This window comes from Melospiza georgiana, chromosome 3, assembly GCF_028018845.1.
Source record: "Melospiza georgiana isolate bMelGeo1 chromosome 3, bMelGeo1.pri, whole genome shotgun sequence".
Taxonomy (NCBI): domain Eukaryota; kingdom Metazoa; phylum Chordata; class Aves; order Passeriformes; family Passerellidae; genus Melospiza; species Melospiza georgiana.
In genome coordinates, this window is record NC_080432.1 from 78,765,349 (window position 1) to 78,789,511 (window position 24,163).

General features: G+C 39.3%; 2 protein-coding genes across 2 annotated transcripts in view; one reads left to right on the plus strand and one right to left on the minus strand.

The window, feature by feature from the left end:
* The window catches only part of NT5DC1 (5'-nucleotidase domain containing 1), a 128,010-nt gene extending 104,096 nt beyond the window's left edge, over positions 1 to 23,914 (minus strand). The window contains exons 1-6 of the mRNA XM_058021427.1: positions 23,757 to 23,914; positions 21,791 to 21,882; positions 20,107 to 20,178; positions 18,452 to 18,558; positions 16,937 to 17,016; positions 13,186 to 13,267 (exon numbers count right to left, since the gene is read on the minus strand). Of these exons, the coding sequence (XP_057877410.1) occupies positions 13,186 to 13,267; positions 16,937 to 17,016; positions 18,452 to 18,558; positions 20,107 to 20,178; positions 21,791 to 21,882; positions 23,757 to 23,849 (526 nt within the window). The 5' untranslated portion in view covers positions 23,850 to 23,914. The remainder of the gene's footprint in view (positions 1 to 13,185; positions 13,268 to 16,936; positions 17,017 to 18,451; positions 18,559 to 20,106; positions 20,179 to 21,790; positions 21,883 to 23,756) is intronic.
* On the plus strand, positions 675 to 7,598 carry COL10A1 (collagen type X alpha 1 chain). The gene is made up of 2 exons (XM_058021426.1): positions 675 to 813; positions 5,454 to 7,598. The coding sequence occupies exons 1-2, from the start codon at positions 675 to 677 to the stop codon at positions 7,346 to 7,348; spliced, it is 2,034 nt and encodes a 677-aa protein (XP_057877409.1). The 3' UTR covers positions 7,349 to 7,598.
* Positions 23,915 to 24,163: the final 249 nt, after the last annotated feature.

Consider the following 24,163-nt stretch of genomic DNA (forward strand, 5'->3'; position numbering starts at 1 on the left):
CTCTGCATTGGAGCTCCACAACACTTTGGTATGTCACAACTTGGTTTTATTCTCTTTGGTTTTGAAGGTAACTTCTTCAGGATGCCTGTTTTCTGTCTGGGGAGGGAAGAGGGTTGATATTTAAGGGCCAGTGAAAGCACCCTCATGCCACTGAGGCTCTTTGTAAGGCTACAGGTAAAAACCTTGCTGAGATTTTTGCCATTGATGTTGAAGAAACCAGGACTTCATCCTTCATTTGCTACAACATTAGACAGAGGTAGTAAGATCATGGAAGTGTTTATGTATTTTCACTAAAAACTTCTCTTCTTTTCAGGAGTTTTGCTATATGGAGCTCCTGAACTTACTTTGGAGGTCTAGTTAAAATAAAACTCTTTCTGAATACTGTTGTCCTGAATAGACTGCCATCCAATCAAAATTATTCTTTTCCTAAGAGTGAGACTATTGCCTCTAATCTATCCATGCAACAGCTCCATCATTCAAGGTGATAGCAATGCTGATTCCCTTTTTCTTAGAGCAGTTTTCAAAACTAGTGAAAGCAGATGGAAGTAAGCACAAAATATTGTTACTTTTAATACCAATAATTTAAGAAAACTCATCTCCAAAACCAGAGCTAAAAAGCTTTTCTTTACAACAAACTTTCTCTACCTTTTCTAACACAGAACCAATTTGGAAAGATGCATTTACAAGTATCTTTACTGCTGCTGTTTTGTCTGAACATTGTCCACGGTGGTGATGGATATTTTTCTGAGCGATATCAGAAACAATCCAGCATCAAGGGGCCACATTTTCTACCATACAATGTGAAGAGTCAAGGTAAGTTTACTATTTTTTCATAATAAACTAACACAATTATTCCTAGAGGTTCAATACATGAACAAAGGCTCTTTGCTTATACTACTGATATTCAAATTTCACTAACAATTTAGGTTTATTGAAATGATTTTATCACTGCAGAAAGAATTTACAGTGGCTCTGGAGTTGCCTCCTACAGACAAAGATGCACACCTGCCACACAAATGTTTTACAAAATAAACAGCAAAGGCATATAGAGCAGAAGCAAAGTTCCAGATCTCTGCTTCAATAGTGAGAGTAACATAGCATGACTGTGTACATAATGATGTACAACATGCTAATTATTAATTTCTTGATTCAGCACTGGGGTTTCTAGAAACAGACCTGTCACCTAAAGCTTACCTACATTCAGGAAGAATTTTTACAAATTTTGTCATGTTATCTGTATGCAAAACAGACCTTAGGTGTGAATTTAAATATATACATGATATATATGGGCAAATGAAGACCCATTTAAGGTCTAGAAAGACAAAATAAAATTATATACAGTTGTACAAACGTATCATAAACTTCTATATAGTTTTTCATGAGTGATTTAAGCTCATGCTTTAATTATCAGGATAAGCACATAGTAATATAACAATTCTAGCTTTAGCATATTTTAAAAACCCTCTTCATTGCATAAATCAGTCTTATTGCTTATAAGCTATCAGCTTGGACAGGCTGCAATACATAACTGCAATGCTACATTGTTTCATCTTATTTCTGGCTATTCTCTCTGTCTCTTTAAGATGAACAGGTGGCTATCCCTAATGTTTGAAACTATTTGAGTTCTGTTTTATTTTTCCATACTTAGGCCAACATCTTCAAAAAATTTGAGCTCAAAGCTTCTGATCCATAATGACTATTCAAAATTGTCATCACTAAAATTAATAGTGAATCTTCCTTGTAAACATCCTACCTTACCCCCTGAGAACAGTATTATTTTCTTTCAGACATCATCAGGCTATTCAAAATAGTTTTCTTTTTTTTGCTGTATCTCATCCACTTTTAGTTGTAGTAATCATACTTGGCCACTAGCAAATAAGCATTAGCAAATAAGCTTCTCTTCACTAGAAAAAGGACATGGGCAAATCTGGAGAGCAGAATTGCTGCTCAGGACATTGCATCCACATTACCCTCATTTGGGTGTTTTGATTCAGAATAGGTCTGCACACAGATCCTATGGACTGTCTGATCATGAGCAACACACATGGAGCCCAAAGACACTCAGCTCTCACAGCAGCTGGTGGCAGCACTGGCCCCATACCAATCAGCTCCAACCCACATGCTCCAAGAATCCCTGCAGTGAGAAACAAGTGAGAGCAGCATGGCTGGGAACCTTACCCCCAAAATACTCTCCTGGGCTGTACCAAAATATTGTCATAGTTTCATCCCTTGTCTTATTCAGCACAAGGACTTCCTGGAACCCTAAGACTCCTGGATCAAATTTAGGTACACACAGATACAACAAAAATTCTCACTGAGTTTTATGCTTCATTTCCTTCCTCCTTAACTTTTCTTGTGTTTTTCCATGACTTTACACAGAATAATTTACATATTCATACTATTTTTAAGTGAAGTATAATATTTACTTGGCTATTCTCTACCATACTTCACTCACTTCTCCTAATAGTGGTTCTTCTTTCCCCCTGTATTGAAAACATTTGGGAAAGGGGGAACCAGGAACAAATTAAGCAAGAATCAGGGTAGACAGAAAATAGTGTGAAAGGGGGAAATGAATTGTCCTGAGCTAAATTTTCACTTTGTATACAAACACAGAATCTAATGTGAGTGAAAATTCATATTTAGAATGAGAATGATTATATCAAAACCTGAGAAGTACAAAATGCTCTCAATTTAGGAAATGTAACAGAAGACTATATACTAGACCTCAATAGCAGGAACAGCCTACATTTTTACAGACATGCGAGTCCAGTCATTCACAAGTGCTTGACAGATTTTGATTTGGTGAGCAAGCATTGCAGAAGGACTGTTATTCTTGAGTCTGGAAAACAAGCACCTCATAGAGAGATTTTAGAAGCATTTAAAGAGGGAAGACTGCTGGAGATCATCACTTCTAATCTGAGATGATCTTGGAAGAATAAAACAGGAGCCTACAGAAGCAAATGAATACAGCTTTTTTCTAGTGAGTTGTTCCATTTGCAAGTATCTGAAGTAGCAATGGCAAGCTTTTCATCATAGCTTACTTTTCCAATTTGATCACCAAACGCTGACTTCTATAGATATAGCTACCAATAAATTATCTTTTTGCTTTGTATAGCTTTGTCAAAAAGCAGCCTGGAACTGAAATTTCAGTCTAAACCCAAAACTCGTGAGTCAGGACAACATAAAACAGATGACACAATTTCTGTTGGCAACCAAAGCCTATTAAGGCTTCATCTTCTTTGGTGAAATTGTTTAAAAACTCTTGGTCTTGACAGCTCTCCAGAACATAGTTTTTTAACCAGTATCTCTTTGGCTTGAAGAATGTGAAAAGCCCAAGTTGAAGACAATAATTGAATGAAGTCTCACTATCCAGCAATGCTTAAATAAGCCACTACTGCAGATTAGTTAAAGTCTACATATTTAATCCAATACACATATGGGGTTTGATGGCACTAGAAAATGTAAAGCAATTTTGCATCAAGGCATGTGCTGAGACATGTAAAAGAGTAGCCAATCAATACTTCAATGTTCTTAGAAGTAGAATTTCTTATATTCTACTTAATGAAGTAGAATAAATAAATTCTACTTCATTAATAGATTTAGCAGTCCTTTCCTCAGAGGAATAACCATTGTTTTTAGACAGCCTAATTAAAATTACGATCTTTATCTAAAAGCAGCACAACTTCAGAACAATACAGCTCACAGAAAATCTCTATAACAACATGAGTGCTGACAATGCCTTTAACATCTTAGGCAAAACTGACGTCTCTGTGAACCTAGGACTGCTATTTGCATCTAAAATATGGTAAAAGTAATAAGGAGATACACTCTGAGCTAAAGTCTGATGCAATTTGCCATCAAAAAAAATTGTCAATATATCACAAATAAATCACCATGCTTGTTTTCTATGTGTAGGATTTTAACAGCTATCTTCCTGTTCAGAGCCTTAAGAAGGATGAGATAGGAAGATGTGCAAAATAAGTTGATATGCATTTGTGCTGATTTTATGCATCAGCAGAAAAGAAAATGCACCCTCTGCACTTTCTAGATAAGAACAATTTCCCTGTCAATACAGGAAGAAGGCAACCTTGCAGACACAATAACAAACCAAAATCAAATGTATTTCATAAGCATACCTCTATTATTTAAAAACTCCCAACAATATGTAGAAGAATAGTTTCCTCCTTCACCTCACTTTTGGTCCAATGAAACTATGCACATATTGGAAAATGCAGTTTATTATCTAAGAGACAGCCAAACAGTCATTGTATATAATATATATATACATAATGTATATAATATAATATTATACATATGTACATATGTATATAATATATATACAAACTTTCATGTGTGTATATATATGTAACACTGGTCTTTTTGTGGGAGGCTGAAAGGAAAAATTGTAGCTGATGCAATTGTTGATCAATTGATAATACTTTCTAAATAAGCATTCAATAGAACGTATTGCCATTATTAAAAACAGAATTCAGGCTCTTTTTGTATCCTTCAGTTTTTATTTTTAAAATTACTTCTTAAATTAACACCCATCACAGATATGCCATTTTGTTCTATAATGCTGCCACTTGTAGTGTGAGACTACTGAAGTAGCCTCACAGCATCTGTGTTAAACTTGTTAAACTTAAATGTAATGTCCAACAAATCAGCATGCCAATTTCAACATAAAGCTGAAGGCTCCTCCCAAGCACACACAAACTAAGCAGTAAGCTTTTTTGCTTATCCCTCTATTTGTGACATTTGGTTAAGTGGCTCCACCTGCTGTTTTGGTAACTAAGAAAATGAAGTAGTCTTAAAAAACTCCATAATAATGCCAGAGTTATGACAGCAGTAAAATGAATTATCAGCTGGGACCTTGCCACTGAGTGAAATTTTTATGACAGACAAAAGTCTGAAATTTTTATGACAGACAACATCTGAAAATATTCATATATTTACAAAAGAACTAGTGCCTTGGGCCACTTTTGAAAAATAGGTGCAGGGAAGAACAAAACTCTCACTACGTAAATATAGCAACAAGCTGTTTCCAAAAAGCTGCTGCACAGACAGCTTCCTGTGATTTTACTCATCAAGTCTGATGACCTGCTCAATCTGTTACCTGTCTGGGTTGTTTTTTCCTTACTTAATAGGCTGCATCTACTTGCACAGCACTTTTTAAGTTCTTTGATGATCCTGAGTGTATTGAAGCAAAAAAAAAAAAAAAAATTCTGGAGGCCTTATATCTCACATTTCCAGCAAATTTGCACTTGTTACTTGTAAGGGCTGTGAAACACTTTTACTTGAATGTCAGGTTCCCAGTGACAAATACAGCAGCTGAAACTTGGCTTCCATGAAGCTGAAGCTAAATTAACCCTTCATGCATTTTACCACCATGCTACATTGCCTGCAAATATGTTGTAGATGCTCTGGTTGATCTGGTTTCCTCTCTCTCACAGGTGTGCAGGTAAGGGGAGAACAAGGACCCCCTGGTCCCCCAGGCCCTGCTGGACCGAGAGGACAACCAGGTCCTGCAGGAAAGCCAGGGTTTGGAAGTCCAGGTCCCCAAGGGCCCCCTGGTCCCCCAGGACCACCTGGGTTCTCTGCAGTTGGAAAGCCAGGAGTGCCAGGTCTACCAGGAAAGCCAGGAGCAAGAGGACTAAATGGTGAGAAAGGAGAACCTGGACCTGCTGGACTCCCAGGAGCAAGAGGACCACAAGGGCCGCCCGGCACTCCCGGCCCCGCAGGACTGACTGTCCCTGGCAAGCCAGGACCACAAGGCCCTCCAGGAGCTCAGGGGCCAAGGGGAGCCCCTGGTGAGAAGGGTGAGCCAGGTATCCCAGGTATAAACGGACAAAAGGGAGAAAACGGATTCGGAATTCCAGGTCGCCCAGGTGGCAGGGGTCTTCCAGGCCCACAGGGACCCCGGGGCCCCCCTGGTCCTGCTGGGATAGGGAAGCCCGGTGAAAATGGCCTGCCAGGTCAGCCAGGTCTGAAAGGTGACCGAGGTTTTCCAGGTGCACCTGGAGCAGTTGGTCTCCCAGGTCCCCAGGGTCTCCCAGGTGAACCTGGAGAAGTTGGCATTGGCAAGCCTGGGCCAATGGGACCACCAGGAGCAGCAGGTATCCCTGGAGCCAAGGGACATCCTGGACCTGCAGGGTTGCCTGGATCCCCAGGACTCCCAGGTTTTGGAAAGCCAGGATTGCCAGGGATGAAGGGACACAGAGGGCCTGAAGGTCCTCCTGGCCTTCCAGGACCTAAAGGAGACCAAGGTCCAGCTGGTGTGCCAGGAGAACCAGGGCCGGTTGGGCCACCCGGGAACATGGGCCCTCACGGACTTAAAGGTTTGCCCGGTGAGAATGGCCTACCTGGGCCCAAAGGTGACATGGGCCCTGCAGGACAGCCAGGATTCCCAGGGGCCAAGGGGGAACGAGGCCTCCCAGGATTAGAGGGAAAACCAGGATACCCAGGTGAGCAGGGTCTTGCTGGTCCTAAGGGACACGCAGGTCTCCCAGGCCCAAAGGGTGATACAGGCCCTGCTGGGCTACCTGGGCTGCCTGGTCCGATGGGTCCACAAGGAGCCAAGGGAGTGCCAGGGACCAACGGTGAGCCAGGCCCCAGAGGGCCTTCAGGAATACCTGGGATCAGAGGTCCCATCGGCCCCCCTGGTGTGCCAGGAGCCCCTGGTGCAAAGGGTGAGCCAGGAGCACCAGGACTGCCGGGCCCAGCAGGAATTTCCACTAAAGGCTTGAGTGGACCCATGGGACCACCTGGACCCCCTGGTCCTAAAGGCAGCAATGGTGAGCCTGGCATGCCCGGCCCCCCAGGTCCTCCTGGTCCCCCTGGCCAAGCTGTAATCCCACAGATGCCGGAAGGCTATGTTAAAGCAGGAGAGTCTCGGGACCTATCAGGGATATCTTTCATAAAAGGAGGAGTAAACCAAGCTCTGACAGGGATGCCAGTATCTGCTTTCAGTGTCATCCTCTCAAAAGCCTACCCTGCAGCAACAGTCCCCATCAAATTTGATAAAATCTTGTACAATAGGCAGCAACACTATGACCCCAGAACAGGAATCTTCACCTGCAGGACCCCTGGACTGTACTATTTCTCCTACCATGTACACGCAAAAGGAACAAATGTTTGGGTTGCACTCTACAAAAATGGTTCCCCACTTATGTACACCTATGATGAGTACAAGAAAGGATACCTTGACCAGGCTTCTGGCAGTGCTGTCATCGACCTCATGGAGAATGACCAAGTATGGCTCCAACTGCCCAATTCAGAATCTAATGGTCTCTACTCCTCTGATTATGTTCACTCTTCTTTCTCAGGTTTCCTGTTTGCTCATATCTAATATCCTACTTACCCGGTCCTGACACACTCCCCTTCAGACTGTGTTAACTAAGTACTGCTCTGGTTTGTCCTTAGCAGCTCATGCAGCTTCAATGTTGCAAAACGAATGGAGGAGGGAGTGAGAAAGTGGAAGAGAGTGGTTCAAACATAGTAGTATAATATTGTATGTTTTTAGAGAATTGTCATTAAAAATTGTTTCGAATGATGATTAATTGTCTGACTGAATGCAACATAAAAATTTTATGAATTAATATAATGCACAGTCTTTGTCTTTTTTTCCTTTTTTTCTTTTAAAAGGAGAATGAGAATTTCTAACTATCACACCTCATAACACAATAAAGGATGCTAGATCATACTTCACTATACTTAAATTAACTGAAGGCATTTCATTCCAAGTAAATGGTCTCAAATTCACCACAGTCACCTCAACAGCTGGACAATATACTTCAGGAATATTCTACATCTAGCTTTATTTTTAAGCTGTCGAACAGGAGACAAGAATGACAACTCTATTAGAGTCCATATCATAATCACAGTTTTCATTTAGTTCTACTGTTCTTATTAATAACTACCTTAGAGAAAGGTGGATTTACAAATTATTACATGTTATTGAAGATCTAAAGTTTCCCAATATGAAAAAGCAACCAGATTTGAAGCCTCAAAATCCATTCGGCTTTCTTTAATGCACATTGATGCAACAAACTTGTTCAGTATTTTCAAATCTCCTAACATTCTGTAACATTCAGAGAACAATAAAGCAACATTGACCAGATCCAAACCTTAAAAACATACCCTCACAAGCATGCAGACACACTTACAAAAACAGAACAGCTTTACCACCCCAAAACTGGAGATAATTCTTGCCCTGATTTTTTCCTGAAGAGTTCATTCCTTTAAAACACAATAATGTGAGGAATATATTTGACTTATTTGCTAAATTTATCAGATGATGGCAATAATTAGTCAGTAGACACAACCATATTTACCATACAAACATGTCTCACAAAAAGTTGTCATTTCATCAATTTGTTACGCTACTACGACAAGTTAGTTTAGGAATTATGAAACCTTAACAGTTTGATCACACATTTCTTCCAGTGACAGTTGCCATTCATATGCTTTGAAAGTATCATATACATCAAAACCTTATGAACCCTTAAATCTACTTTTTTCTTTTTAAACAAAAGCTTTTAATCACTTGCACAGGAAGTATGTAGGTCTACCTTTAAAATTTTTGTGATATTACCATTTCTTCATGAAAGCACAACTTGCAGCTTGTTAGGTTGTGTACATTTGAAATGAATAATATCCTTAATACTTGATAATACACTGGAATTAATAAAAAAGCTAGGATAGCTTTTGCTTGATGGTTGACCCATCATTAGCAAAACTATATAATATTTTGGAAACTGTAAAGACCTACAATGAAAGTAACTTTAAGAATTTTTTTTTCTTCCTCTTTTGAAACGCCGCTGGATAAAGAAACCTGTGGTTTAGGCTATAATTTAGTAAAATAATAAAGGAACATTAGTTCAACAGTGTTTCCCAGTATTTAAACATAGCACATCCTGCTGCCCATCCATTCTACCAACTTGGAACTTTTGTTTCAGAAACAAATAGAGGGACTGGAAAATATGACTAGGCAGTAGGTTTCTGGTTCATTAGTTCACATATGAAATCTATGCCAAAGCACATGCTTGAAATTGTTGGAGATGCTTGGTGTTCAGCAGCTCAGGACCACATTGACCTGTGATTCCAATTAACTTAGAAGAAACTGGGCCCAAGCAGCATTCTCAAAAGCATAGTTCACTAACCCTTATGATCCATCCATCCATCCACTTTAAATCAGGTTTTGTGCTTTATGTCTTTGTTCCTCAAACACGTGGGACTTCAAGTAAGTCTACAGCTTGGAACCTCATGCCTGGTTTTTTAAGTCTTTTCACATTAAGTCTCAGATACTAAGTCACTAAGAAAGCAACTCTTAAAGGTGAAAAGCTAGAGATGATACAGCAAATTGTTGCAAAAGCACAACTTATACTTTGATTTTAGCTTTGGATTTTCAGTTCAGAGGAGACCTTGAGAAGGTCTGTAAGATTTTTAAGTTTGTTTTTTAATATTTTCTCCACAAGATCAGCAATCTATCTAAAGATAAAGCCCATCCAAAACCACTATTTCTTCTGCATCTTGGATATTAAAGGAAAGAAAATCCAACATGAGATTCAAATGAAAACTTAAGAGCCCATTATAGTACAAAATCACTTCCAAAGAAGTACTGAAATTTCTGAAGTTTTAAGTGATCAAAAACATGAAGCACCCAAACAATCCCTTCTGTATTTACTTGGAAAACACAGCAAATAAATGTAACAAATTTACTTTTCACTTGCTTCTTTGGTGCAGTTTTCACAATTAAGACAAAGGTATCTAACTACTGCTACACTAACATTAGGAACTATTAATATTTTGCACAAGATTGGTTTTCCTTTGGGCAGAAAAGCATCTTTGCTTTTTGTTTCTTATATCTGAAGTTGCATATTAAAGATAAAACATACATATCACAGACATCTAGACTGGTTATGTTCTGCCAAGACCATAAACTTGTGATCAAAAACATGCATCCTAACAAGCCTTGTTATGGGCAATTTACGAAATCTGCTGCCATAGCAGCCATGACTTTTCACTTTCAAAATGACATATAATTTTATAAACTGATTAAAAATATTTCAGATATATAATTTTAACTATACAGTCACAGATGCTACAGTTTGTAGAAATGTTAGGAAAATTACAGGGAAAGGCAAGTCTTCTGGAGAGAAAGTAGCCTTTAAGATAAGAAATGTTAACAAAATTCTGCTTTAAGAAGTTGTATTTGGCAACATTTCCCTAAAAAAGCCATTGATTTTTCTGTCCAAAAATTCATCAAATCTTTAAATTTTCACAAGGAAAAATTATACAGTACTTCAAGCTCTTACTAATCCTCTAAAGAGCATACTTTGATTCCATAATACATCCACATAGATTGATAGTGTAAAATACATTGTCCCATGATGTTTTCTTTAAAATTGTTCTGCATTACTATCTATAAAACATCCACTAAATCCAATACATTCAAGGTAATGTTAATCACCTTACAGTCACAAACTAGTCCAGTAATAAGAAAAGAGTATTGAGAATAAAATGGATTCTTGAGTAATGTAATGCTTAGCTGGGATATCAATTGCAGAGAGCTCTCTTGCAGGTATTACTAGGTAAGAAATGATCACATTGCAAATATCTCTGTTCATTGCTATCTGACACCAAGCTTTTCTGATAGTATTGTTTCATAGATTTTTCCTTTCTTTTTCTATTTTTGAGTTATTTTCCACAATGGAATGTCTAAAGTAACACAAGACTATTTGGGAACCCACTTCCTTTTTCAAGCCTCAGTTCTTCACTTCTTTACAAGGAGAAGAGTGGGTTAATACCCTTTATCGAGCTGAGTCAGGACAATCATGCCTATCTGAAAGAGCCATCCAAAAAAAAAATCATAGGGCAATTATCTAAGGCAATTACCATAGCTAAGACAATGAAAAGCAAAATCCACCAGACACCTGATTATGATCAAAAAAATCCTGTGAAAAAGAAAAGGGACATAGAGACACAAGGGCATACTGACAACAAATCAAAGTGAACTGCAAACACTTGTTGGATTTCAAAAAATAAAGCGGTCAGTCGTTCTGCTCCGCCACTGACAATGGCACCGCGAGGACCGCGTTTCCAGCTGGGAACTTTGCGTCCCCTCAACTGACCATTGAACAAGCTTGCCTTTAAAATTTTACCTTGACTAACTGCTAATGGGCACTACTTTTCTCTGAAGGGTTAAAAATTCTACAAGACATGGAGTTAAGTCAAAAGACTGTGGTTTTCAGGCCAGATTCTGGGCTTTGATAGAAACTGCGGCTTCATGGTATGTAGATATTGAGATCCAGGTTTGAGAGTTTCCTCAGGAAGTTATGCAACATGTGAATTTGAGGAAAAAAAAATCACTTTGTCAGCAGTGATAAAAGATTAATGCCCTTATTCTTGTATCACAGAAGGACCCAAAGCAAAAAGAGATGTTGCATAGGAGTATCACTGGTAAGTGATATAGGAAGAAAATATCTCTGGTTCTTCTGACTCCCAGTTCAGCGCTTTAGCTACTGGACTATGTTATTAAATGGAAAATAAAACCACTGTGAAACCTTTCAAAATGACGCATGACAGAGTATATCACTTTCTTGTATTACAATACTTGAGTAGTGCATATAATCTGTATTGTTTCACTTCTGATATCACTGCGCTTTATCTATAAAACTTTTTCCTCTCACTTACTACACTTTCCTGTATTTTTAACACTCTTATGCATGCATGTGCCTCTGACAGAAACTAGAAACGATGAAGTCATATCGCAAATGTTGTTAGCACATTCCAGATTTACATATAGAAATAGGTAGCTGATTGATAGGTATAAACATATATGTCCAAGTGCACACACATGCAGACACATATAAATAAAACTGAGCAATTACTTGTATGACTTCAAAGTTTAGGCTTTTTTTTGGATCTCATTAATTTCCAAAGAACACTTTTAAAAATGATGCTTTTTGTTGCATGATCCACACCTTTTAAAAAAAATGAGCTGTCATGGTTTGAAGAAAAGAATTAACAAAAATTCTAAAGAAATTATTACAGTTGATTAGTGTTGACTTTGCATCAGTGGAAAAGAAAGGATATATTTATTTTGTGTACAAATGAGTTCCCTGGGAAATTCATAATTACCAATCACACTCTAAGCTCCAACGGAAACACAGTAACAACAACAAACAAAGCAGTTTGGTAATATCTTGCTGGTTTTTACCATTTGCATCCTGATATCAATTTCCATTTTTGCTTGGAATCTCTCTGAAACAATTTTGTCAATTACATTTGAAAGTAGTACAGCAAGGGGGACAGCTATTGTGAACAAAAAGTGAGTTTTAAGAAAGTCCAAACTACACCCTGTGTCTAGTGAATGTTGCATCAACCAAGGTAATTGTAATAGTAGTGCAGAATTCAGAACTGAGCTGCATACAAACATTTAAAAAGAAATATTGTTAAAAATAATTTCAATTAACTGCATGCACAAGCAATGGTTAGCCTTTATTATCAACTTATTATTTTATATGCCTGAGAGTAACTTTGAAGTTAATGTCTGTGAAGGAAGGAAAATAATTTCTTGCTGAACAGTATACAAGATGCTTTCCAACTCTAATTTATATTACACTATTACAATGTTGGTTTTGGGTGTAGAAACACTGTTATATATAAAAATGGTCCTCTGCAAATGTTAGGAAGTTCAAAACCTCTCTATTGTGTCGATGCTACATGAAGAATTCTAATCAAAACCAGAGCACTAAAGATAGCCATCAAATATTAATACTTGAATTTCTTTCTCCAATTCATTTTGGATTTTATGTCATTACAAGATCATAAGGAATGGATTCAAAACACAGTTCAAGGATGTCCACATTACCATATCAATCACAGTAAGAAACCCTTTGTCCTTCTAAATGGAGTTGAAATAGCAATAAAAATTGAAATATTGAGTGAAATAGTACATCAGAAATGTTATTAAAGTTATCAAAGCAGTGAAATGAAACCGAAATAGGTAAGATAAAGATGTTTTATTCCAGAGAAAACATGTGCTTACAATACAACTATTTAGAAACTTGAAAAGTAAAAGATGTGCTGAGTAGCCAACAGTGTACTTGCAAACATATTTGCTCCGGCAAGCACATATAATATTTTCAGTTGTTATAGTGAGCCTTCAGTGAACCCACTTACCTTTAAAAGCCGTTATTTTATAATTATGTTGGATAGCAGCCACCATGTCCTTCCAGAAGTCATATTTTTTCTGACCATCATGCTGTAAGTGTCAAAAGGAACATAGTCATTATATCAAGTATCAGCTATTACAAGCTTTCATATTGAAACAGTGACAGAAAAGCCATGAATTAAAAAAATTATATGGAGTAAGACAGTCTTAAGACAATAGGATTCAGGACATCAGGATTCAATAACTCCCAGATTAACAGCGTGTAACTGCAGACAAGTGATGTCTTAGAGGGTTATGATGGAAGGAGGAAGGGAAAAGGAGAAGGGCTGAATATCTGTGAGGAACTCTAAAACATTACAGCCGAAAGGGGCATCAGCTGTAACAGAACTTACAGAATGAGCATCCTATTCCACTGACATTTGGGAAAAAGAAATGCCCAGGGCTGCAGATGCTGAACTTAATTAGCATGTTGACATTATCAATATGCCTGGCATTCATATCACCTTCCACCTTAAGAACTGGCAAATCCCTTCGCTATAATTTAGAGGAAATGCCCTTCTGCCAAGAACCCTACCCCAAACATGGCATAAAATACTTATCCAGAAGCCTGACTGAGCAGCACTTCATGGCATTGTGCTCCGAAGACTGCCAAACCCTAGCTCTGGCAGGAGGACAGGGGAAGGTGATCCATGCTTGTGAACAGTCTCTTGCCATTCTTAGAAAGATTCCCAGGCACAGCAGAGCTCCAGCTGACCTCAGCTTCCTCTCCAGCCTCTCACATGGGAGAGGAAAACCTCAACCAGATGAGCCCCACAGCACTCTCAAACATCACAACTTTTAGTAGTGATGAATGAAACAGATGCAATTACAGAGCTAGCCAGTATTACAGAGCAGAGGATTAGCTACAGAGCCCGTAAGAGGTGCTCAGTTACACAGTAATTTGGCAGCAGTAAAGCAGGTGGTATAGTCTTTGAGTTTATCAGTCAAGGAAAGTATTTCTTTAATGCTGTTAGAGGCCTTCCACATCTACATCAGGATAAATTTCAAGGCAACTGCTAGCAGTTTCAGGGCACTGCTGCCCTCTGTGTATTGATATCTGCACTGATACATTAATAATGAGCCATTTTGTAAGCATTAATCATTTTGTAGAGAGGGAACATTCAGAAACTGAAAAAAACTCCAAGCCCAAATCCTTATCAGTGCCAAACAAAAACCAAAACTATGTAGCTTATATATACCAAAGTAAGCTGCTATTTCAGTCCAAACCTGTCATGGAGGCTTCCAGAGAACAGTGTGCCTTTACTTCCACAATCAGCAAGTCACACAAACAAGGTCTTTTGTGCATAACTGACAAGCATAGTTTGTTTATCATCCATCAGCTCTACAGGTTAAGAGCAGGAAATACGGTGCTGCGGCTTTCAGAAGTTTTTTTTTAATCCATTCCTGTAGCTAACTGCCACAGAAATACATAAAAGAGCTAATAAAGAGAAAAGGTTTCATATGTCAGCTTCAGCTAGCCAAGGGTGCTAACCAAGGGTGATTATTCAAAGCTACGTACAGGAGATATACTGGGGACCATCTATCTAGGGGCAATGCAAGTAGCCTAAGCTAGCACTCTTCTCAAGACAGAAAGATTCACCTGCCTTCTCCCCTCACACTTTATGTGGCTGACTTAGCCCTTAGTTTGGAGTTTTGGGTTTTTATGATTGTTTCTCTTAAAAAAAAATAAATCAGTGAACTGAACCAAAAGCTCCTCGGAGTGCTGTTCTGAGGACAGATGGATACTAGTTTAAAACGGGGTATACTTCCTTCAAAACATTTGGACTCAGAGGAGACTAAAATAACTTAAACTAATTTCTTGCAGATCTTCAGCCACTGCATACAAGATATAAAGGAGTACTGGCCAATTCCAAAAAGCACAGAAAACTGTATGCATGGCCATCCAGTACATCATGATTTTGGTGTGATTACAAAATGTGATTTTATTAGTGGAATCATCAAGACAAAGCATTGTTTTGTTTAGCTCATCAGTGTGAAGATCAAAGCCACTAGGAAGCTCCCATGCTTTGTCTGAAAACACGCAAGAGTTCTGGTTCTGGACACAGTAAAAACAGATAGATTTTTAACAGTGCAGGGTAGTCCAGCATCCAACTCATGTCCAAACCCATTTTGAACCCAAATGTAGTAATTCTTGCATCTGCTTCCAGTAGAAAGCTTTCCTGAATCCATAATGCTGTCTGGAAATGGTAAGAAAATATCACTTTGTAGGCAGGCTTACAGAACAGGATACAGAAGGCTCTACTTTTAGAAATGAGGAAGAAGAAAATGTGATGCTTTCTAATCCTGAGGATGCAGGATTTTGCAGGCATAAGTTCTGGGCTGGTGAGGCTGACCACCTCCTGCCATGCATCTTCCTCAAGGGGCTGATGCTAACCTTCCAGGGAATTACTGTAACCCTCCTGCTGAAACAGGGCTGGCATCCAATAAAATACTTGAGTACTGCTAGGAGATAAAGAGGTTGCATGACCCACTTCTCGTGGCTCTCCCGAGAAACGACACGGGTTTAATTCCCTCTGGCTGAACATGGCACTGATCCTGGGTCAGCGCTCCAGCCTGTGAACTGGTAACTGGATGTGAAAGATTACTACACATATGCTATGAGCTTTCTCTCTTCAAAAGTGAGTGACTTGTTCTGAGCCTAAATTAAATATAAACACAATACAGGTGTCACAACTGCAACAGGTTTCTAAGCTGTGAACAGCTTAGGGGGAGGAGATTAATCAGGCAGAAAATTAAGAGTCTTACCGAGCACCTGTCCTGCATGCTTCCCTGATAAGCTAACTCTTCATGCAGCACTTGGACTTAGGCAGCAATCTACTCAGCATGCTATTTTGGAGTGAAGGCTAAAGCAGCAAGCCACCTAATATCCAATGAGACCCAGACACTCATCTCACAGCTTGGATTTTCACTCTGCAGACAAGGTTAAACCCTGACAATTTTCAGGCCTGCAGCGCTTTGGCCAGAAGATTACCTCAGTACTCTTTTAACACCAACACAGTTACTCTATGAGAAGAACCCTCTCCTACCTCCAGCTGCATGCAAGTTAAACATTCAAATCTTCTTTTACACAACAAAACAATTATCACCAAATTACAAAAGCAGAATTTAGGACATTCTATCTACCTAAAAAGCACTGAAAAAGGTTCAAGCAATTTTCCTTTCCACCTTAAGAATTTAATTTACTGTTTACCAGAGGGAAAAAAAATTAAAAGATACTATGCCAGAGGTGTATTTATATCTGTGTGCACAGATCAAGGTAGTTAGGATAAAAACAAGCTTAAAAAAGGATGAAATGAAGCTTCATTCACTGTTTAATAACTTGCAAATTAGCAAATCATGAAATTTGGGAAACTTATACTATATTTATTTCAAGTACAATCGAGCATAATTAAAGGTGACTTTAAGAACTACATTGCGCATATCACAGGGTAAACTTGAGGAAACAGCATTTCCATTAGTATCCTAGTTATTTGTGCCCTCTGGTGGAAGAACTTTTATTTTGAACATGCCATGTAGCTCACAATCATCTTCAGAGACAACTCTAATACAGTAAGTCCAACACAGAATAGTCCAAATGAGAAATAGACCTTGATGCTGTTCAATACCCAATTTGTATTCATTTAATAATGCATGCAAGAGATGTGGTGGTGGAAGAAAAAGATAATGCAATATATAACTTTCAAACAATCCAGTTCTTACCTGATCTAAGCTGTCCACAACTCTTGCACACAAGAGAGCTCCTGGCAGGTCAAAATAATTATCATACAAATAGTATTTAGCTGGAAAAAATAATTTAAAAAATATACTTTAAACACCCCTGTACTGTATGCTTTAATCACAAATAAAAATTACATTTAAGTAATATTATAAGCTCCTATTTGGATTTTACTGGTAATAAGCATTATCTGTTTCCCAATCTCCATTAACAAAGGCTAACTTGTGATTGTCATAAATGGCAACTAAGAGTTGTTTACCTGTATGAAGGCAGTGAGATTTCAGTAAGATATTTTAAGATTCTAAAAGCCCAGGTGAAAGAAAATGTGGAGAAGCATGAGTTTTAATTCAGGACAGTATCTTTCAACTCTTCCAAAATATCTACTTCTCTAGCAGTGCAATACAAGGAAAGTGTTTAAGAAATTCACAGACATTTGGACAGGTCTGACACATCCATGTCCTTTGCACACACATGCTGTGGACAGCTCCTTGGCCCAAGGGGAAGCATGCTCACATTATTACATCAGTCCCGAAAACAGAACTGGATCAGGAGGGTGCAACTGTCCCCTCAGACTATGGTCGTGCTCAACTAACTCTCTTCAAGAAGTGAAATTAACCAGTGATTTCTTTTTATGATCTTGTCTGTGCTGTCTCAAGTATACTCAAGAACAAGCCAGCAAAATGAGGATTAACATTCACAACAGAGACCAAGTGCGTGAGATCAAACTAAAACAGAGAGGAAACGCAGAGCAAGAATGCAAGCCTAGCCACAGCACCTTCAAAGTGACTCCTATCTTAAACACAGGAACTGCAAATGCCAGGGGAGAAGTTTTGTTTCTAGATTTGTTTTGTTCATTGCACCTGCACCTAGGCCTCCACTAATGGGACTGGCGGCAACAAGTCAACAATTAAGAAAAATTTAAGATATGTCCTGAATGAGACAGGATATCTGTAAGCAGGTATTGAGCAATTGTATTGGACATCACTGTTCCTCTTGGGTTCTGAGGTTCTATCTCCTTATCAAGACAATAATTTTTAGTAGTATTATTAGCATATTTATAATAACAACACTTTAATTAAAAATTGTTCTCAACCCATGAGATTTACCATACTTTCTGATTCTCCTGTCCACTAGGCCTAGGCAGGGTGGGAGTGAATGAGCAGCTTAGTGGTCCTCTGTTGCTGGCTTGGGCTAAATCATGACACTGGTTTCATCAGTCTACTTCATCAATAGCGTGTGTGCCCATCACTATAACCAAAACATGCCTACAACGTCAGCTCATTTGTCTTACGATAAAATAAATACCATGAAACAAATTTAAGGTGAATTCTAGTACTAAAAGTTAAAAAACATAAAAACCAAGTATTCCCCAATACATTTACCTGTTCCAGTAATTCCCAGTTCAAGTATTTTTACAAATCTGTGTTAAGAACTAACAGTACGAGGCACTGAAGGGACAGAGCAATTTCAAAGAAGAGGACATGCTAAAGTATAGCTACCTGTGCGTGAAACCATTCCACTGACTGTATTAAAATGCTTCCACTCCTTCCTTCCATATATCTCCAGGACCTCTTCGGATGTCATGCTCTTTGTACCATGGCTTGCCCTGTTCCATGCATTGTTTATTAAAAAAACAAACCAAAACAAAACAGAAGAGAGTTGAAAACACCCAAACTACAACTTGTGCAAAGTAACACACTGCAACTGAATTACAGTGCATGCAAGCTGATTAAAACTGATCTCTTTACAGCTTAGAAGTTTCCCAGGACCTACTAAGCTTTTATCATATACATTCCAGCTCTCAATAAAGGCCTTACTACACAAAGGTCTGGTTGGCTGGGGGCACAGCTACTGTGCCTCACCTGCTAACACAATCACTCTGTATTGCTCGAATGTTTTCAATTGTGTCAGGACACTCGCTATACTTGAGCTATCAACATACACTGCACAATAAAGCACAGTGCAGAAAGCCTATACATCATTCTGAAGCCTGGTAACATCACAGAATGCAGGGCAGAACTATAGAAAAGTCCTCGTTTGAGCCCTGCAAGCAGCTTTTTAATACATAAGTACACACTAGCCTTTTTAGGCATTAAAAATTAACTACTTGGACCATCAAATTGGGTCCCACTGAAGCAAATGCATGAGAGGCATTTTGAAGCAATGTCAAGAGAGGTAACCCTGTACCAACTCTTCCCTTTAATGAGGTATACCCTGTTATCTTGAATTCTGCATTCAGTACTCCAAAATTCATGCTATTAAATGAGTTTTAGGATACACAGCAATGACTCAAAAGTACTTCTTTCTTCTTTTAATGAGATCTGACTTTCCTGAGCATCTTCAAGCTCCTTCAGAGAGCTATCAGAAGAAAAAAAAAAAAAAAAAAAAAGTAGAGTCTGTCTTGCATTCTAAATTACACAGATTTTCATTCTGGAACAAAATTAGGGAGAAATGGGACTAGGATTGGTATATTTTAGATACATTTACTTTTCAGAATTTTGATTCCAAATAGCAGTCTTCTATATTAAACAAAAAAAAAAAAAAAAGAAGGCAAGAAAGAAAAACTAAGAGCTTACTGAAAGTGACGACTGAAAGCAAAGTAGCTTTTAAGCGGAAACCCCCCAGAATTCTGAAAGTGAATGTATCAGCTTCTGTGGTTAACTTATCTCAGACTGTTTAAATTATAAGTTGCTAACTTGCAGAATTTTGAATGTTGACAGCACAAAGAAAATAGTCATTCCAGTCATTACAATTAGTCATTAATACTGCCCCCCAAGTCGGGTTATTCTCAATTCTTACCCAGGATTTTAGCAGAACTGGACAAAGAGTACATTGGTAGCCACCAAAAAAATGAATTTACTTTCAAGATCAATGTGTCCTCAGAGTCTCAGATTTTATTAAAAATTAGGTATTATTTACTACCAGCTAACGTTAAAACATTACCAAAAGATTCAATATGTAACATTAAAAGAAACGAAGCACCCCAATACCAAAGAATATTTAAACTTTTACATCTAATAAATGAATGCATGCTGAAATAAGTATTTTAAATATTTATAAAAGTGAGAGACAGCATTTAGGAAGGAGATAAAATGTTAGTGTATTTAACAATATAATTTATATTTAACAATACAGATTTTATTGTCAATATTACCTTAAAACTGTTCCATCTTCTGCAAGTTTCAGGAAGTTTCCTTCGTCAATGTCCAACACCAAGCCTTTGCAACTAAGAATAAATTAATTTTAGGGAAGGAACAAAAAATTATTATTTCAGTGGACTGTCTTATCTATCAATGATATGCAGTTACAGAAGCTATGGTGCTTCTGTAGCTATATTGCTGCAGAAAACCAGTCACAACCCTCCCAATATTTCCATGCTTGAACAACCCTCTCTATATGAAAGTGCATATTATTACAATGAGGACTGGATTTTCCTTACATAGCAAAATCCTACTAAATAAACACAGTTCCATGTCCAGTAAATTTAGGGACTATTATATAGATTGGTTGGAGGTTTCAGGTCTAAACGTATAAAACTAAGAAATGTGATATTTAAGTCACTTCCATCAAAGAATTTTTTTTTGGTGGCAATTCCTCTAGTTATTACTTGACTGATTACACCAGTTATTACAGAAAAGAGGGGTAGGACATCACTCTAAACGAAGCAACTCAATAAGCTAAGAACACATGAAGCAGAAGCATTGCCATGTTAGCCAGCACAAACAAGGAGAAGAGTTGACAGCATTGGAGACACTTGGCAAGAGTTGCTATTCTTCCTAATAAATCTTTATCTTCCAGATTTGCTTAGGTTCTTTGAAAAATAATTCAGAGTTCAGTGGTTAGAATACAAATGAATAAACAACATTGAGGAAGCAATGGCGCCTTCATCCTCTATGAGGCCCCCAAAGGAAAAAATATATGCCATGAAGGCAGCAAGCAGATGCCAACCTTTCATGAATGACTTCTGGGCAAGAAGCAATGACACACTTGCTACCAGCACTGTGGACTTGCAGGTCCATGTTAATGAACCTCCTGCTTCAATAAGAGACCAAACCCAAGACATCTAGAGCTGAAAAAAGGATTTCTTGCATCATAGGCCTCAAAATATGATATAGATACATTGCTTGTCTCATGGAAGTTGAAATTAATCTCATTGGAAATTGTCCAGTGAAATATTGATTGGTAAAGAACCATTACACAAGAATATGCACATTATTTGAAAAAAAAATGTATGTGTATCTAATAGTTACTTGGCCTTCAAGTCTCCACCCCCATGGCCTAGATAATAACCTTATAAAGTAAAAATATCAAGATTCAAGTTAAGTTCCTGCTCAGAGACCACTGAGTTCAGAGCAACTTGGGTTGCTCTTTTTCATCTTGGGTTTCAGTCTTTTTCATCATGGCTTTGTGCCTGATGTGCCACCCAAGGGCTACCTCCTGGCAGGTCACCTTTCCGTGCTTGTTGGGATTAATCTAACTTATAAATAAAACAACATCTGTTGAGGTAAAAATTACTAAAATCTGATGGTTACTGTTGAATAGAATGTAGAAGACAAATATGATACATAAAGTAAGAGAGTGAGACTAAAATGCTTGTGTCCATACAGCTGAAAGCACAGACAAAGCAAGCTTAGATGCTCAGTTTCCCTCTCTAAAATACCCTGTTAGAAGTATCTCATGACAAATCCTTCTTAGAACAAGTATTTGAAACTGTAATTTTGGATTTATCCATTGCACTTGACAATCATAACATTAACTGCCTAATAAATGAAGCTGTTCTCTGAGCTTTGTAAAAAAGTTGCAGCGTAACGGAATGACATTATTTTCAATGTACTCACCAGAAGTCTAAGCTGTCTGGAGCTAGAGTCAGCAAATCTTCATCATATCCCTTCTCTGTTACCAGATACTGGGCAAAACTATCATATATTAGCTACAAATGAAAAAAACATTGCATTTATTATATTGGTGAAGTGAGATCAAAGTCACTGCTTGCTTGACAAGTGGCAAGATGCAAGTGTTAATGCTTCCTAAGTGAAATCAAACTATGGAGCTTGGGGCCCTGTCCCACTGCCTCCACTGGGAAATTGTGCCTGAGGTTATTTAGTCATGACTGGAACACATACAAGAGTTCTGGTGCAATGTGTTCACCACGACCCAGATTACAACATTCTACTTTACAGCCCCTGTGCTTCAAGATTGTTGGGAAACCAAGATGGTAAGTACTTAAAGGCTAGTCACTATTTCCCCCTCCCCAGTCATCCTTTTTGATTTATTTCTTTTTTTTTTTTCAATTTAAAATGTTGTGGTTACTGACATTCAACAAGCAGCTTCTAAACCAGTAAACATTTATCCTTAGGGGCATTTTAAAACTATGTGAAGGAATTAATTTTGAAGAAAATAGGCAACTACTGAATAAACAGTTATTATTTCTATGTTCAAATGGCCTAGCACGACACTCAGCAATTTATTAATGTGCTGTGCGCGTAAAGTTTTACAGGAAGCTCTATGGAGATGCTGCCGTGTCCAAAAATAGTAATTGCTCTCTTTTTCTTGTGGTTCTTTCATTAAAGCTGTTCCCTGGCCTTTTTTCTTTAATTACAACAGATTCTCTTGGATTCAGTATGAATAACATCTGAGAAAGACAAATTATGGAAAACAACGCTGGAATAGTAAGAACTAACTACATCTTCAGCTGGGCCTATGAGCCTTTTAACGTATTTCTTATTTCCAAAAGATAAGGAGGCATGCAATGGGCATGTGTCAGTCTGCCTCTGTCTCCTGTGAGAAGATGAATAGTACTAAGTTTAGTAAAAGTTTTGGGATTTTTTCTCCACTTTGCTCATTGGTTCGTTAGCATTTTTAAAAAACTCTTATAATCGATTGTCTAATGTTTGCCTTCATCATACAGAATTTGTATCAGAAGGAACATGCTTGTGTATGGCAAGAATATGGAAAGTAAGCCCAGAGTTACACAGTTTCTACCTAAAAATTTAAGAGCTTATACACTTTATTGTTACTGTTGAGTCTTCCTTTGTAAGCAAGACGCCTCTCCACTTAAGTTCACACATAGCTAAGGGAAGCAATGCACTTTTTCAGCACAGGATGCCTATTAATAAATGGGACAGCTCATAAACATTTGTTTCTATACCAAATTCTGAAATTATCTTGCAATTAGTGTGGGAGTCCTGTGAAGTGCAAAATGTACTGTAAGTGAATGGAGACAAAGAAAGGGGGAGAGTGAGACACCATGAGCATCCACGACACAAGATACCTCCAGAACAGTCCTGACATCAACAGAGAAGGATGAGTCAGTGTACGATTACCAGGGAGTTGAAAAACGAAAGTGACAAGGGCGGGAACGCACAGCACAGGCAACAATTTCTCTTCCAAAGAGACCACAGGGCTAAGTCAGAGGTGCCTCTAAACTCGGCGTTTTATTACAAGCACCAGAAAGTTCGCCAAGGTCCAAAGCGCTGCGGGATCCTCACTCTGCAGCATCTCTGGATTTAGCGGGCGGGCTCTACCTTTTCCTCAGCGCCGCTACGGCCAGGAAAGCAGAACCATTTTCAAGGAACGAGACATGGCTGTCCCCTCGGCTCGGGCAGAGAGGCCTGCTGAGGAAGCGCCCGGCGAGAGATGCACTTGCGATTATCTTATCCTCCGTGGGTGTCTGGGGTTCCGGGCCGGCCCCGGGCTCGTTGCCGCTGCCGCAGGGCTCCCGGGCCCGCTGCCTTCGGCGGGGCATGCGGCGGCAGCGGGGCCCCTCCCGCGGCTCCCCGGCCGCGCCGCGCCGCCCGCACTCACCCGTGCGCTCTGCGGGAGGTGGTACCGGCAGAGCGTGTGGTCCAGGTCGAAGCCCACCACGTCGCACTCAGCCAGGGAAAAGTGCTGCTGCATCGCCGAGCCGCCGCCACCGCCGCAGGCGAGCAGAGGAGGAGGAGAAAGAGGCGGGAGGAGGAAGGAGCGCGGGCGGCGCTTCCTGCGGAGCCGAGCCGGGCAGAGCCGAGCGGGGCCCGCGGGACACCCTCGGCCCCCTGCGCTCCGCCCCGGCGGGGCCGCCCTCACCTGCGGCACAGCCCCTCGGCGAGCCCGGGGATGGAGGGGCGGGCGCACGGGGGATGGCCGGAGGCGTGTCCAAGCGCTCGAATTCGAAAAACACGCTTCCCGCCGCGGCGTTGTGCGCTCGGGAGCCGGCGTGGGAATGGAGGGCC

What these genes read in the sequence shown, in the direction of transcription:
- COL10A1 (XM_058021426.1), top strand. Translation starts at nt 675, where the DNA reads ATGCATTTACAAGTATCTTTACTGCTGCTGTTTTGTCTGAACATTGTC. An exon ending in ATACAATGTGAAGAGTCAAG is followed by an intron (nt 814 to 5,453) that starts GTAAGTTTACTA and finishes TCTCTCTCACAG; the next exon opens with GTGTGCAGGTAAGGGGAGAA.